Here is a 13,566-nt window from a genome sequence, read left to right as displayed (position 1 = left end):
TTGTAAGTACAGTGAGGCTACTGCATGAGATAGAAGTGTATACTCAACATTTACTAGATAACTTTCCAATGTGTGACACTATGGTAATGGAGCATTTTCCTACATTCCAATTTAAACTTAACGGCTTTGTAGTGAGTCTGTAGTCTAGTTCAGTGGAATCTTTTTTATTGTGACAACACAAAAACAGGAGTGGAGAACTATTTACACGTTCCAGCAAATACAGGCTTTGTGTGTCCTAACATCCTCCTTAAACACCAACCCTGAGCTGGAGGTCTTATAAAGATCCAAACTTCACCACATATGGGAAGTGCTGGAATAATCTGAATTCGAAGGTATTAACCCCTTCCTTATATGTAGCAGTGGGATGTAGCCAGAACTTTGTGGGCCCCATAGCAATATTTCTTGTGCAGTTGTTTATTTTATGCCCTGAAAGTGCCTTGGTTCTTTTTCTGAACCATAGTGGTGCCCTAGTAAATTATATGCCCCATAGTAGTGCCCTAGTTTATTTTATGAATCATAATAGTGCCCCACATTATGGCTCATTGTAGGGCTGCCAGTACACATTATACCAGGGGTTGGCAATTATTTCAGCTGGGGGGCCGCTTAACACTTCCAGTGAATAGTCGAGGGCCACACACAAAATATCTTGTAAATCGGGTCTGAACTGCGCATGCACCACAGTCCCAACCCCCCTCCCCTGAACCTATATAGCAGTCGCTGCCCCCTTCCCTGAACCTATATAGCAGTCCCTACCTCCCTTCCCCCTGAATCTATATAGCAGTCCCTACCCCCCTTTCCCCCCACCTATATAGCAGTTTTTATCTCCCGCCCCCCCCCCCGAACCCATATTGCCGTACAGATCCATTTCAGGTACTGGCTGGGCAGGGGGTTTACCTTTTTTCACAGTGGAAGATGATCCGCTGCCTGATCCCTGCTGCCCGTACTTCACGGAGTTGCTGCTGCCCGGAGTCACTGCTGCTGTCCGCTGCCCGGAGTCACTGCTGCTGTCCGCTGCCCGGAGTCACTGCTGCTGTCCGCTGCCCGGAGTCACTGCTGCTGTCCGCTGCCCGGAGTCACTGCTGCTGTCCGCTCCCCGGAGTCCTTGCTGCTGCTCGCCGCTCCTGCTGTGGCTCCGCCCCCGTGCTGCCCAGCGCATGACATCACAGAGGAAATCCCGGGTAGCAGACCCTATGACGTGACCGGGTTTTCCTCAGTGGCGCCGCGTCTGGCAGCAGTGTTGCGCAATGACAAGCGGCTCAGCCAGTCGGGCCGCTCGTCATTGCACACTGATGGGAGACAGCGGGCCAGGCAGGATCGGTTGCCCACCCCTGCATTATACCACACAGTTCCCCCACCTCACATTATAATTACAGTGCCCCCTGTTCATATCATGCCACACTATAGTGCCTTCACCTCATATTGTGCCACATTACAGTGCCCCAGTTCATATTATATAACATAATAATGCCCTCTAGTTTATTTTATACCACATTACAATGAGCAGGTCCAGGGCTGTACCTAGATATATTGTAGACCTTAAGGCAACAGTTTGTAAGGGCCAACATGTATCTACCAATTGTGAAAGATGTATAGAACACATGTAACTGTGACAGAGAAGGTGTCCCTATAGCAGCTGCACTCCCTGCACATATGGTAGCTACTCCCTTGAACATCGCTCATCCTGCTACATACTTATTTTAACAATAGCCCATTACCATGCTTCTTATATTGTTGTTTGTTTTATTTTCTTCTTGACATCAAAATCCTCTTGCAATCTAGTCAGTCCTATACACATGGCAATTCTCAGTATTTAAAGGAGCACTAAACCTGAAATACAAGTTGACGTGTATAAACAAACCTTCTGTAATAAAAGGTTAAACACCTTTTATTACAGCAGAAAGAATAGTTAAAGTAAAGCTTAGACCCAAGGAACCATTTAAGAAATCTATAGGTACTGTATATACCAGGTGTTCTCAAACTGTGTGCTGCCTCGGGTTGGTGGTCAAGGACCACATCAAATTATTTATGGTCAATGTGACAGGTAAAACCAGTGCTAGTGGCTGACGATCATAAAACATGTGGACTAACAGAAGCACAACTGTACACCACCACATAACTGAACCTAAGAATGACAGGTAGGCACAATTTATTTCATTTAATATTTTCCCCCCAAAATATATCAATAATAAACTTTTATCTTAGGGGTGCCATGAAACAAATGCTGATACTCTAGGGCACCGTGATTCAAGAAAGTTTGGGAACCACTGGTATATACACACGCCATTTGATACAACACCATACTGGTCCGAGTTTTAGTTCGGGGGCGGAACAGGATGGTGCCGCCCGCATCCCAGCCCTGCCCCCAACCCTTTTTTTTTTTTACTCTGGAGCATTTTATAGTAAAAAACATCCCGTGCTTTGCAGTGCATAGTGGCAATCCGTGTCTGATACAAACTGGAGATCATGAGAAGTCTTTTAATATTAATCTGTTTAAAACTAATAGAGCAATAGGCCATGTGGTGTATGCTGATATTTGTGACTGCTCTCTGTGTCTAAGACAGTGTAACAATATCATGGTCTCTTTTAGCAACACAGGTTGCAGTGGATGAGACAGAGAGCTGAAGCTGCTAAAAATGGGGAAAGGTAACTATATATTGCACTATTCATTTATATTTCTTTCTACAGTTTTTTTTTTTTTTTTTTTTTTTATTTATTCCCCCAGCAGAAAGAAATACACACTTCTTGCATTTTCCGTTGTGTCCTGATTGCATTATATACAGTTGGGACCATGGGCCTTATTCAGACCTGATCACAGTTGTGCGAAAATCGCACAGAGGCCGCTTATGGAACGACCGCGCATGCGTACGGATCGTAATGCACAGGTGCGAGGCCAAACTGCAAAAAAAATTCTGCATCTCTTTTGATCGCTAGGAGAACGCAGATTGACAGAAAGCAGCCATTTGGGGGTGTTAACTGTCCGTTTTCTGGGTGTGTCAGGAAAAATACAGGCGTGCCCAAGCGTTTTCAGGGAGGATGTGTGACATCAGCTCCGACCCCGATCAGCCTGTTTGTATCGCATTGTATGAGTAAGTCCTGGGCCACGCACAGACTGGAAAAATCACTAGATGGTGAGTGAGTTGCGGACTGATTTGCAGCTGGCTGACATTTGCAAAGCTTTTCGCATGGCGTATGTAGACTTGCACGGGGCGGTTATTCACTCTGTATGGGTGGCGACTGTCTGATCGCAGACCTCTGCAAATTCGCAGAGGAGCGATCAGGTCTGAATTAGGCCCCATATTACAAATAATAAACATACTTACGGAGCTGAATGACCAATTCTAAAAGATTTCAGAAGGGTATCAAACAGTATTTGGCAGAATCAATAGGATGTTCCAAAATATGGGGAGTGTAGTAAGGGAAGCCTGAGTGCCCAGATACAGAATTTTCTGAATCATTAAGAGGCTTCTGGATGTTGATCTTAGATAGTATGTGCTGTAAGCAGCAAGGATGAGAAGTGTTTGTGGGTAATTGGGTAACCAGTCAAGAAAGTATCTGAAGGACAGATAGACAAAGTACTACAACTAGACTGTAGTAACAGCCAGCCTAGATCTGACAGGATATCCCAATGGTGTGTTTTATAGTCCTAAGGGAAAACAGAACATCAGGTAGAGTTATAAAGAGCATCCCTTTTTTTAAGGTAAATTTGAGGGGCTGTCCATGAACTACTTCCCATTACCACTTGTTGCGTAATGTAATTTCTGTGCATTGGATATAGACAGGATTTGATTCTATGGGCAAGCCCAGTTTGGAATACTTTTGGGATGTAAGGATTTCAATATGCAAATGAAAGGTAGCATCCAGGCATATACCCAAGTATTTCTGGTTTGATTAAATGACTGGGAGTTTTCCCCCTCAAAGGGTTCCAAATAAATTATTCTGTGCTTGTATTTAAATGTCAGCAAGATGGTAAGGAAAGCTACTGGGCCACTTGTGTGCAGTATCTCTTTATTCATAAATTACAGCTATATATTAAATACTTAAAGCTAAAAGTCTAGGGCTTATCTGGAAGATGAGTCAAAGAAGAATGGCTGAAATGCAGTCCAACACCATGTCTAGAATAGGAAGTGGCATTACAGGACTCCTCAAATCTGATTTCTTGTCACTTGATGCCAGTCTCAGTAAGCAAAAGTGTTGGACTTAATCAAGGGTGTAGCCTGCTGCACCTCAAGTGACCTTTGTACATTAATTAAGGACACATCAGCAATCTTACTGCAGTCGGACCCAATCAATTTAAAATTTGTGTATTGCAAATCTGTCTGTGTCCTTTCTAATCAAATGAAGAAAGTTTATAAAGAAAGAATGTGTGACAATAAATTGTCCACCATATAACTTTGCATTCACCATTTTGGTGATCTTTGGAAACAAAATAAGATTAAGTAAATATATAGGAACCACTATTCTCATTTGGTTCTGTAAGGGATGTATACATTTGTGAGAATCGGAACCTCTATTCTCAATTGGTTCTGTAAGGGATTTATACATTTGTGAGAATAGGAACCACTATTCTCAATTGGTTCTGTAAGGGATTTATACATTTGTGAGAATAGGAACCACTATTCTCATTTGGTTCTGTAAGGGATGTATACATTTGTGAGAATAGGAACCTCTATTCTCAATTGGTTCTGTAAGGGATTTATACATTTGTGAGAATAGGAACCACTATTCTCATTTGGTTCTGTAAGGGATTTATACATTTGTGAGAATAGGAACCACTATTCTCATTTGGTTCTGTAAGGGATTTATACATTTGTGAGAAAATTAAGTGTATCATTTAAATCAGATAAATAGGTTATATGTTATACAGAACGCAAATTCTAATCTCATGGTTGCCATTTTCTTGAAGACCAGTAATGTATTAGTATTTATTATTGTCTTTATGTAAATGAACAAAGTGCCATACAAGGGCTAAAACATAAAAACAATACAAAGTACTGATCATAAGTAGAACAAACAACATGTAACCAAAATTTAAGTACATAGCAGAAGTAATATTACTCTCAATCAAGGAAATCTAATGTATTTTATGGAGAGTAGTATACAAAATTTACAGTAACAGTTATATAAAACTTTGTTTTCGGGCAATACTCTGTGCCTTATCGCTGTATTATGGCCAATAGACATAGATAAAAACCAGAGAGAAAAAAATACATTTGCAGGCCAAATGTAATAACCTGTGATGTGGGAGTGGGCGGGATTCCGGCAAGAAAGGCATTTCTATATTGTAATGCGGGAAATTAGTTCAAAGGCAAAACCAGGTTGTATTTGACTTAAAACTAACTGCCGCTTTACTCTATTGACTATCTCGCAGGAATCATGTAATCTAATGACTACCTATGATTTGAAGGCTTTTTCATTTCACCCTTTATTTCTGTTAATATGCACCTTAAAGTAAGTTCCAAGAGGATCCGGTCTCTAGGTCCACAAGACTTAGGTCACAATGTCTAGGTCGATCATTATTGGTCGACAGTTAATAGGTCGACATGGTTTCTAGGTTGACATGTACTTGGTCGACATGACAAAAGTTCAACATGAGTTTTTTCACATTTTCCCCCCCATATTTTTTCACTTTTTCATACTTTACGATCCATGTGGACTACAATTGGGAACGGTAACCTGTGCTGAGCGCAATGGTAGCGGAGCGAGGCACCTTGCCCGAATCATGGCGAGCTACGCGAGGGGACACATTGCACTAATTGGGGTTCCCGGTCACTCTACAAATAAAACGACACCAATTTAAAAAAAAAAAACCTCATGTTGACCTTTTTCATGTCAACCTAGAGTCCCTGTTGACCTAGAAACCATGTCGACCTACTTACTGTCGACCAATAGTGGTCGACCTAGACACTGTCGACCTAAGTCTAGTCTAGCTAACATACCACACCCAGTTGCAAGTATGCTTATAACAGAGATTGAGTCATTCCTCAGTAAATAGAATACAGGAAATTCCTCTATGGTAAAATTCCTTATTGAATATTAGTAACTTCTCTATTGTTGTCACTCGTTACAGCTCAGTAGCAGAGGATTTTGAATCGTACTTGCAGGGTGTGAAGGTGCAGTATGAAGCGGTCAGAAATAGCAGTAAGTCATGTGAAATAGGTTTTGTTTTTTCTTTTAATATTTTCAGTATGCTAAAATCATAAATGGGGAGTCCCTTAAAAAGAAATATTTTGCTAGTTTACTGAACGTTTACAGATCCAGCTATGCAAAGCATGCATTTTTTTGTGATGCATTTATTAGTGCTGCATTCCCTTTGACCAAATGTATGACAAGTAACCTATTTGATACGATGATTTGTTATGTTTGTATTAAGAATCCTACTAATTATAGATGTTTTAGAGAAACATGATGGTAAGGTAAATTCTCACATTCTTCTAAGTGTGAATTCTAGCAGTAACAAGATTCACAGAAATGTGCATGTGTTCCACTGGACCATGTTATTTCATATAAATTATCTTTTCAGAAATGACTAACGGGACAAAAATTTTTGGTAAACAAAAATGAACAGCTTATAAAGCCCTACATTTTATTAGTTTCCACTTTTGTAACCATAGACACGATGTAGTAAGCAGTGATTATAGTGGAGAAGTTGTCCATAGCAATCAATCAATCAATCAATCAATCAATCAGCATCTACCTATCATTTTATAGACTGCACTTGATAAATGTTACCTCAAAGCTGTGGATAACATCTCCAGTTGTCCTTTTCACTGCTTGATACGTCCGCCCCATACACTGACTTATTTTATAATGTGTGCGGTGCACATGGGCCCCTTGGGGTCCAGGCTGGTCTATAGCACACACCTTGCACCCATTTTTTTTCAATGCTTACCCTCCAGAGTCCCGCGTCAGCAGCAACGCCGAAATTCCAGGAAAATGGTGCAGCGGCCATTTTTCCGGCATTTTGTGCATGCGCAGCAAGGAAATCCCTGAGAAAATGGCCACCACGCCATTTCTCCAGAGACCTGCACATGCACACTAGACTCTGGGACAGTGCTACGGTCCTCTAGTGACCCCAGTGCCCAGAACTACAACGCTGCCGGCTAGAGAGGAGGAGGCCCAGATAGAGCCTGCACATGGGCCTCCTCCTCTCTAGATGCACCCCTGGCTCCATGTCATTAATATATGTAGTCACAATCATAATAACATAATAGATTAAAATCCCCCTTGTTAGGCTGGATAGGGAACAATCTAATTGTATATTTTTCATTTTCATCCTGACCAGTTCACTTGAATATGTATGTTGAAGTTCCATTCAGTGCCACTAGATGGTGATACAGTACATATTAGTAAAATCATATGGCAAACATTTGTGTGTTTTAAATTTAACTTGCATCAAGCTCAGCGCACAGTATTTGCTGTTATTATAATGATATTATGTTGCATGTCATTATTCCTCTACATGAAGGTTTGGAATAAGGTAGTCGGCGGTCTCTAGAACAGTTTTAGGATTAAGGTTGCCAGGTCTGATCAAATTTATATTCTTTATAAAACCGGATAAAATAACTTGTTTTAGGATCCTCTGGCAGTTTTGTATGGATGTTTTCACATGACGTGTATTTTTTATTTGTAACTAGGATTATCATCAGATGCAAATCTTTTGACTCCTAACACAGAAAGTAGTTGTGATCTAACAACCAGAACAAAATCAACAAGTGGGAATGATGACAACACATCACTAGATCTGGAGTGGGAGGATGAAGAAGGTAATGTCCTTACTATCCAACATAATAAAATGCTTGCCATAAAAGGCCAATGCTTGTTTCTTCATCAGGGTTCATCGGTTCCACAGGGAACATTGGGGTTGTAGCTTTAATTATTCAGAGATACTTATATTTGTGCAGTAACAAGTTTTCTTAAATCTGATTTCTGGACAACGGTGTCCTTTCCTGATAGAGTATGGGTGGCATGGGGTTAGCTGTTAGATAGATGGCATGGTATACACTTTTGTAACAGTGGTGGACAGTTGATAAAATAGCATCCTCTTTTTTGTACAAAAAGGTTTATAAATGAAGGGATTGTTAACAGTTAAGGTGTGTACACACGGTGATATTCGGGCTAACCCAGATTCTCACTGCGATAGGGACTAGGTCGGTATTGCAAGCCTAGATGACTGTGCTTACGATACTGACTATGTACGATTTTGGCTAAGTGTCAATTTTGACTACACTTTTATACTAGATAGTCAAAATTGACTGGCCTGCACAGTCTATCTAGGCTTGCGATACCGACCTCGTGGGACCGCACATCGGCATCGCAAGGTGACTTTCACCCTTCGATCTGCACTAACTTTTCTTGTGATTTTGACTATATAGTCAAAATCGAAAGAAGAAATCTTACTGTGTGTACACACCTTCACGATGTAGTATATTTTCTGGGTTTTAAAAAATAAATATAAATATATATATATATATATATATATATATATATATATATATATATATATATATATATATCTCAAAAAAATAAAGGGAACACTTAAACAACACATCCTAGATCTGAATGAACGAAATATTCTTATTAAATACTTTGTTCTTTACATAGTTGAATCTGTTAACAGCAAAATCACACAAAAATTATCAATGGAAATCATATGTATTAACCCATGGAGGTCTGGATTTGGAGTCACACTCAAAATTAAAGTGGAAAAATACACTACAGGCTGATCCAACTTTGATGTAATGTCCTTAAAACAAGTCAAAATGAGGCTCAGTAGTGTGTGTGGCCTCCACGTGCCTGTATGACCTCCCTACAACGCCTGGGCATGCTCCTGATGAGGTGGCGGATGGTCTCCTGTGGGATCTTCTCCCAGACCTGGACTAAAGCATCCGCCAACTCCTGGACATTCTGTGGTGCAACGTAGCGTTGGTGGATGGAGCGAGACATGATGTCCCAGATGTGCTCAATTGGATTCAGGTCTGGGGAACGGGCGGGCCAGTCCATAGCATCAATGCATTCGTCTTGCAGGAACTGCTGACACACTCCAGCCACATGAGGTCTAGCATTGTCTTGCATTAGGAGGAACCCAGGGCCAACCGCACCAGCATATGGTCTCACAAGGGGTCTGAGGATCTCATCTCGGTACCTAATGGCAGTCAGGCTACCTCTGGCGAGCACATGGAGGGATGTGCGGCCCCCCAACGAAATGCCACCCCACACCATTACTGACCCACTGCCAAACCGGTCATGCTGGAGGATGTTGCAGGCAGCAGAACGTTCTCCTTGGCATCTCCAGACTCTGTCACGTCTGTCACATGTGCTCAGTGAGAACCTGCTTTCATCTGTGAAGAGCACAGGGCGCCAGTGGCGAATTTGCCAATCTTGGTGTTCTCTGGCAAATGCCAAACGTCCTGCACGGTGTTGGGCTGTAAGCACAACCCCCACCTGTGGATGTCGGGCCCTCATACCACCCTCTTGGAGTCTGTTTCTGATCGATTGAATAGACACATGCACATTTGTGGCTTGCTGGAGGTCATTTTGCAGGGCTCTGGCAGTGCTCCTCCTGTTCCTCCTTGCACAAAGGCGGAGGTAGCGGCCCTGCTGCTGGGTTGTTGCCCTCCTACAGCCTCCTCCACGTCTCCTGATGTACTGGCCTGTCTCCCGGTAGCGCCTCCATGCTCTGGACACTACACTGACAGACACAGCAAACCTTCTCGCCACAGCTCGCATTGATGTGCCATCCTGGATGAGCTGCACTACCTGAGCCACTTGTGTGGGTTGTAGACTCCGTCTCATGCTACCACTAGAGTGAAAGCACCGCCAGCTTTCAAAAGTGACCAAAACATCAGCCAGAAAGCATAGGAGCTGAGAAGTGGTCTGTGGTCACCACCTGCAGAACAACTCCTTTATTGGGGGTGTCTAGTTAATTGCCTATAATTTCCACCTGTTGTCTATTCCATTTGCACAACAGCATGTGAAATTGATTGTCAATCAGTGTTGCTTCCTAATTGGACAGTTTGATTTCACAGAAGTGTGATTGACTTGGAGTTGCATTGTGTTGTTTAAGTGTTCCCTTTATTTTTTTGAGCAGTGTATATGTCACACACAGAAAATAGTAAATGACAATGGAGGTAATTCCAAGTTGATCGCAGCAGGAATTTTTTTTTAGCAGTTGGGCAAAACCATGTGCACTGCAGGGGGGGACAGATATAACATGTGCAGAGAGAGATAGATTTGGGTGTGGTGAGTTCAATCTGCACTCTAATTTACAGTGTAAAAATATAGCAGCTAGTATTTACCCTGCACAGAAACAAAATGACCCACCCAAATCTAACTCTCTCTGCACATGTTATATCTGCCTCCCCTGCAGTGCACATGGTTTTGCCCAACTGCTACAAAATATCCTGCTGCGATCAAGTTGGAATTACCCCCAATGTGGGTAATACAGTGGAAGTAACCGGAAGTAAAGTTCCAACCAACAGCATACTAAAAAAAAAAAGGAAATTTAGAGTACTGTGGAATGTAAAAAGAAAATTGAGGCTTAAATAACATTTTAATTAGAGATGAGCGGGTTCGGTTCCTCGGAAACCGAACCCGCCCGAACTTCATGTTTTTTTTACACGGGTCCGAGCGACTCGGATCTTCCCGCCTTGCTCGGTTAACCCGAGCGCGCCCGAACGTCATCATCCCGCTGTCGGATTCTCGCGAGGCTCGGATTCTATCGCGAGACTCGGATTCTATATAAGGAGCCGCGCGTCGCCGCCATTTTCACACGTGCATTGAGATTCATAGGGAGAGGACGTGGCTGGCGTCCTCTCCGTTTAGAGAAGAGAGTGAGACAGTAGAGAGAGACACAGTAGTAGTAATTTTGGGGAGCATTATTAGGAGGAGTACTACTATACTACTACTACTTGCTGAAGTGATATAGATTAGATAGTGTGACTGTATTAATTATCTGACTTGTGGGGGAGACACTGACAGTGGGGAGCAGTTAGAGTCTGAGAGCAGGACTCAGGAGTACATATAACGTACAGTGCACACTTTTGCTGCCAGAGTCAGTGCCACACTGCCATTGTGACCACACTGACCACCAGACCAGTATAATATATTTTGTGATTGTCTGCTTAGGAGTACTACTTGCAAGTTGCTGATAGTGTGACCAGTGACCTGACCACCAGTTTAATAATCAATCACCACCACCAGTTTAATATATATAAATATATATATATAATTGTATATAATATATATATATATATATATATATATATATATATATATATATATATATATAATATATTATTGTATACCACCTACCCGTGGTTTTTTTTTTTTCATTCTTCTTTATACATACTACTATAGAAGCTTACTGTAGCAGTCTGCGGTGCTGCTGAGCTGACAGTGTCCAGCAGGTCCGTCATCAGTCATTACATAATAAATATATATACCTGTCCGGCTGCAGTACTAGTGATATTATATATACATATATATTGATTTCATCTCATTATCATCCAGTCTATATTAGCAGCAGACACAGTACGTTAGTCCACGGCTGTAGCTACCTCTGTGTCGGCAGTCCATCCATAATTGTATACCACCTCCCCGTGGTTTTTTTTTTTTCTTTCTTCTTTGTACATACTACTATAGTATAGTAGCTTACTGTAGCAGTCTGCGGTGCTGCTGAGCTGACAGTGTCCAGCAGGTCCGTCATCAGTCATTACATAATAAATATACATACCTGTCCGGCTGCAGTACTAGTGATATTATATTGATTTCATCTCATTATCATCCAGTCTATATTAGCAGCAGACACAGTACGTTAGTCCACGGCTGTAGCTACCTCTGTGTCGGCACTCGGCAGTCCATCCATAATTGTATACCACCTCCCCGTGGTTTTTTTTTTTCTTTCTTCTTTGTACATACTACTATAGTATAGTAGCTTACTGTAGCAGTCTGCGGTGCTGCTGAGCTGACAGTGTCCAGCAGGTCCGTCATCAGTCATTACATAATAAATATACATACCTGTCCGGCTGCAGTACTAGTGATATTATATTGATTTCATCTCATTATCATCCAGTCTATATTAGCAGCAGACACAGTACGGTAGTCCACGGCTGTAGCTACCTCTGTGTCGGCACTCGGCAGTCCATCCATAATTGTATACCACCTCCCCGTGGTTTTTTTTTTTCTTTCTTCTTTGTACATACTACTATAGTATAGTAGCTTACTGTAGCAGTCTGCGGTGCTGCTGAGCTGACAGTGTCCAGCAGGTCCGTCATCAGTCATTACATAATAAATATACATACCTGTCCGGCTGCAGTACTAGTGATATTATATTGATTTCATCTCATTATCATCCAGTCTATATTAGCAGCAGACACAGTACGGTAGTCAACGGCTGTAGCTACCTCTGTGTCGGCACTCGGCAGTCCATCCATAAGTATACTAGTATCCATCCATCTCCATTGTTTACCTGAGGTGCCTTTTAGTTGTGCCTATTAAAATATGGAGAACAAAAATGTTGAGGTTCCAAAATTAGGGAAAGATCAAGATCCACTTCCACCTCGTGCTGAAGCTGCTGCCACTAGTCATGGCCGAGACGATGAAATGCCAGCAACGTCGTCTGCCAAGGCCGATGCCCAATGTCATAGTACAGAGCATGTAAAATCCAAAACACCAAATATCAGTAAAAAAAGGACTCCAAAATCTAAAATAAAATTGTCGGAGGAGAAGCGTAAACTTGCCAATATGCCATTTATCACACGGAGTGGCAAGGAACGGCTGAGGCCCTGGCCTATGTTCATGGCTAGTGGTTCAGCTTCACATGAGGATGGAAGCACTCAGCCTCTCGCTAGAAAAATGAAAAGACTCAAGCTGGCAAAAGCACCGCAAAGAACTGTGCGTTCTTCGAAATCCCAAATCCACAAGGAGAGTCCGACTCCAATTGTGTCGGTTGCGATGCCTGACCTTCCCAACACTGGACGTGAAGAGCATGCGCCTTCCACCATTTGCACGCCCCCTGCAAGTGCTGGAAGGAGCACCCGCAGTCCAGTTCCTGATAGTCAGATTGAAGATGTCAGTGTTGAAGTACACCAGGATGAGGAGGATATGGGTGTTGCTGGCGCTGGGGAGGAAATTGACCAGGAGGATTCTGATGGTGAGGTGGTTTGTTTAAGTCAGGCACCCGGGGAGACACCTGTTGTCCGTGGGAGGAATAGGGCCATTGACATGCCTGGTCAAAATACCAAAAAAATCAGCTCTTCGGTGTGGAAGTATTTCACCAGAAATGCGGACAACATATGTCAAGCCGTGTGTTGCCTTTGTCAAGCTGTAATAAGTAGGGGTAAGGACGTTAACAACCTCGGAACATCCTCCCTTATACTGTCCAACAGTCCTTTGCGAGGAAGATGAAATATCACAGCAGTCATCCTGCTGCAAAGCGGATAACTGAGGCCTTGACAACTATGTTGGTGTTAGACGTGCGTCCGGTATCCGCCGTTAGTTCACAGGGAACTAGACAATTTCTTGAGGTAGTGTGCCCCCGTTACCAAATACCATCTAGGTTCCACTTCT

General features: G+C 42.4%; 1 protein-coding gene and 1 long non-coding RNA gene across 4 annotated transcripts in view; one reads left to right on the top strand and one right to left on the bottom strand.

The window, feature by feature from the left end:
• LOC134910544 (uncharacterized) overlaps positions 1-13,566 on the bottom strand; it is a 263,414-nt gene that overhangs the window by 112,137 nt on the left and 137,711 nt on the right. The window lies entirely within an intron of this gene.
• The window catches only part of AP1AR (adaptor related protein complex 1 associated regulatory protein), a 192,138-nt gene that overhangs the window by 152,021 nt on the left and 26,551 nt on the right, over positions 1-13,566 (top strand). For all 3 annotated transcript variants that reach the window (XM_063918677.1, XM_063918687.1, XM_063918666.1), the window contains 3 exons: positions 2,588-2,643; positions 6,068-6,138; positions 7,635-7,763. In XM_063918677.1, the coding sequence (XP_063774747.1) occupies positions 2,588-2,643; positions 6,068-6,138; positions 7,635-7,763 (256 nt within the window). The remainder of the gene's footprint in view (positions 1-2,587; positions 2,644-6,067; positions 6,139-7,634; positions 7,764-13,566) is intronic.

Source organism: Pseudophryne corroboree, chromosome 1 (assembly GCF_028390025.1).
Source record: "Pseudophryne corroboree isolate aPseCor3 chromosome 1, aPseCor3.hap2, whole genome shotgun sequence".
Lineage (NCBI taxonomy): Eukaryota > Metazoa > Chordata > Amphibia > Anura > Myobatrachidae > Pseudophryne > Pseudophryne corroboree.
Note: the sequence above shows the minus strand (reverse complement) of the source record. Positions and strands in the feature narration are given on the sequence as shown.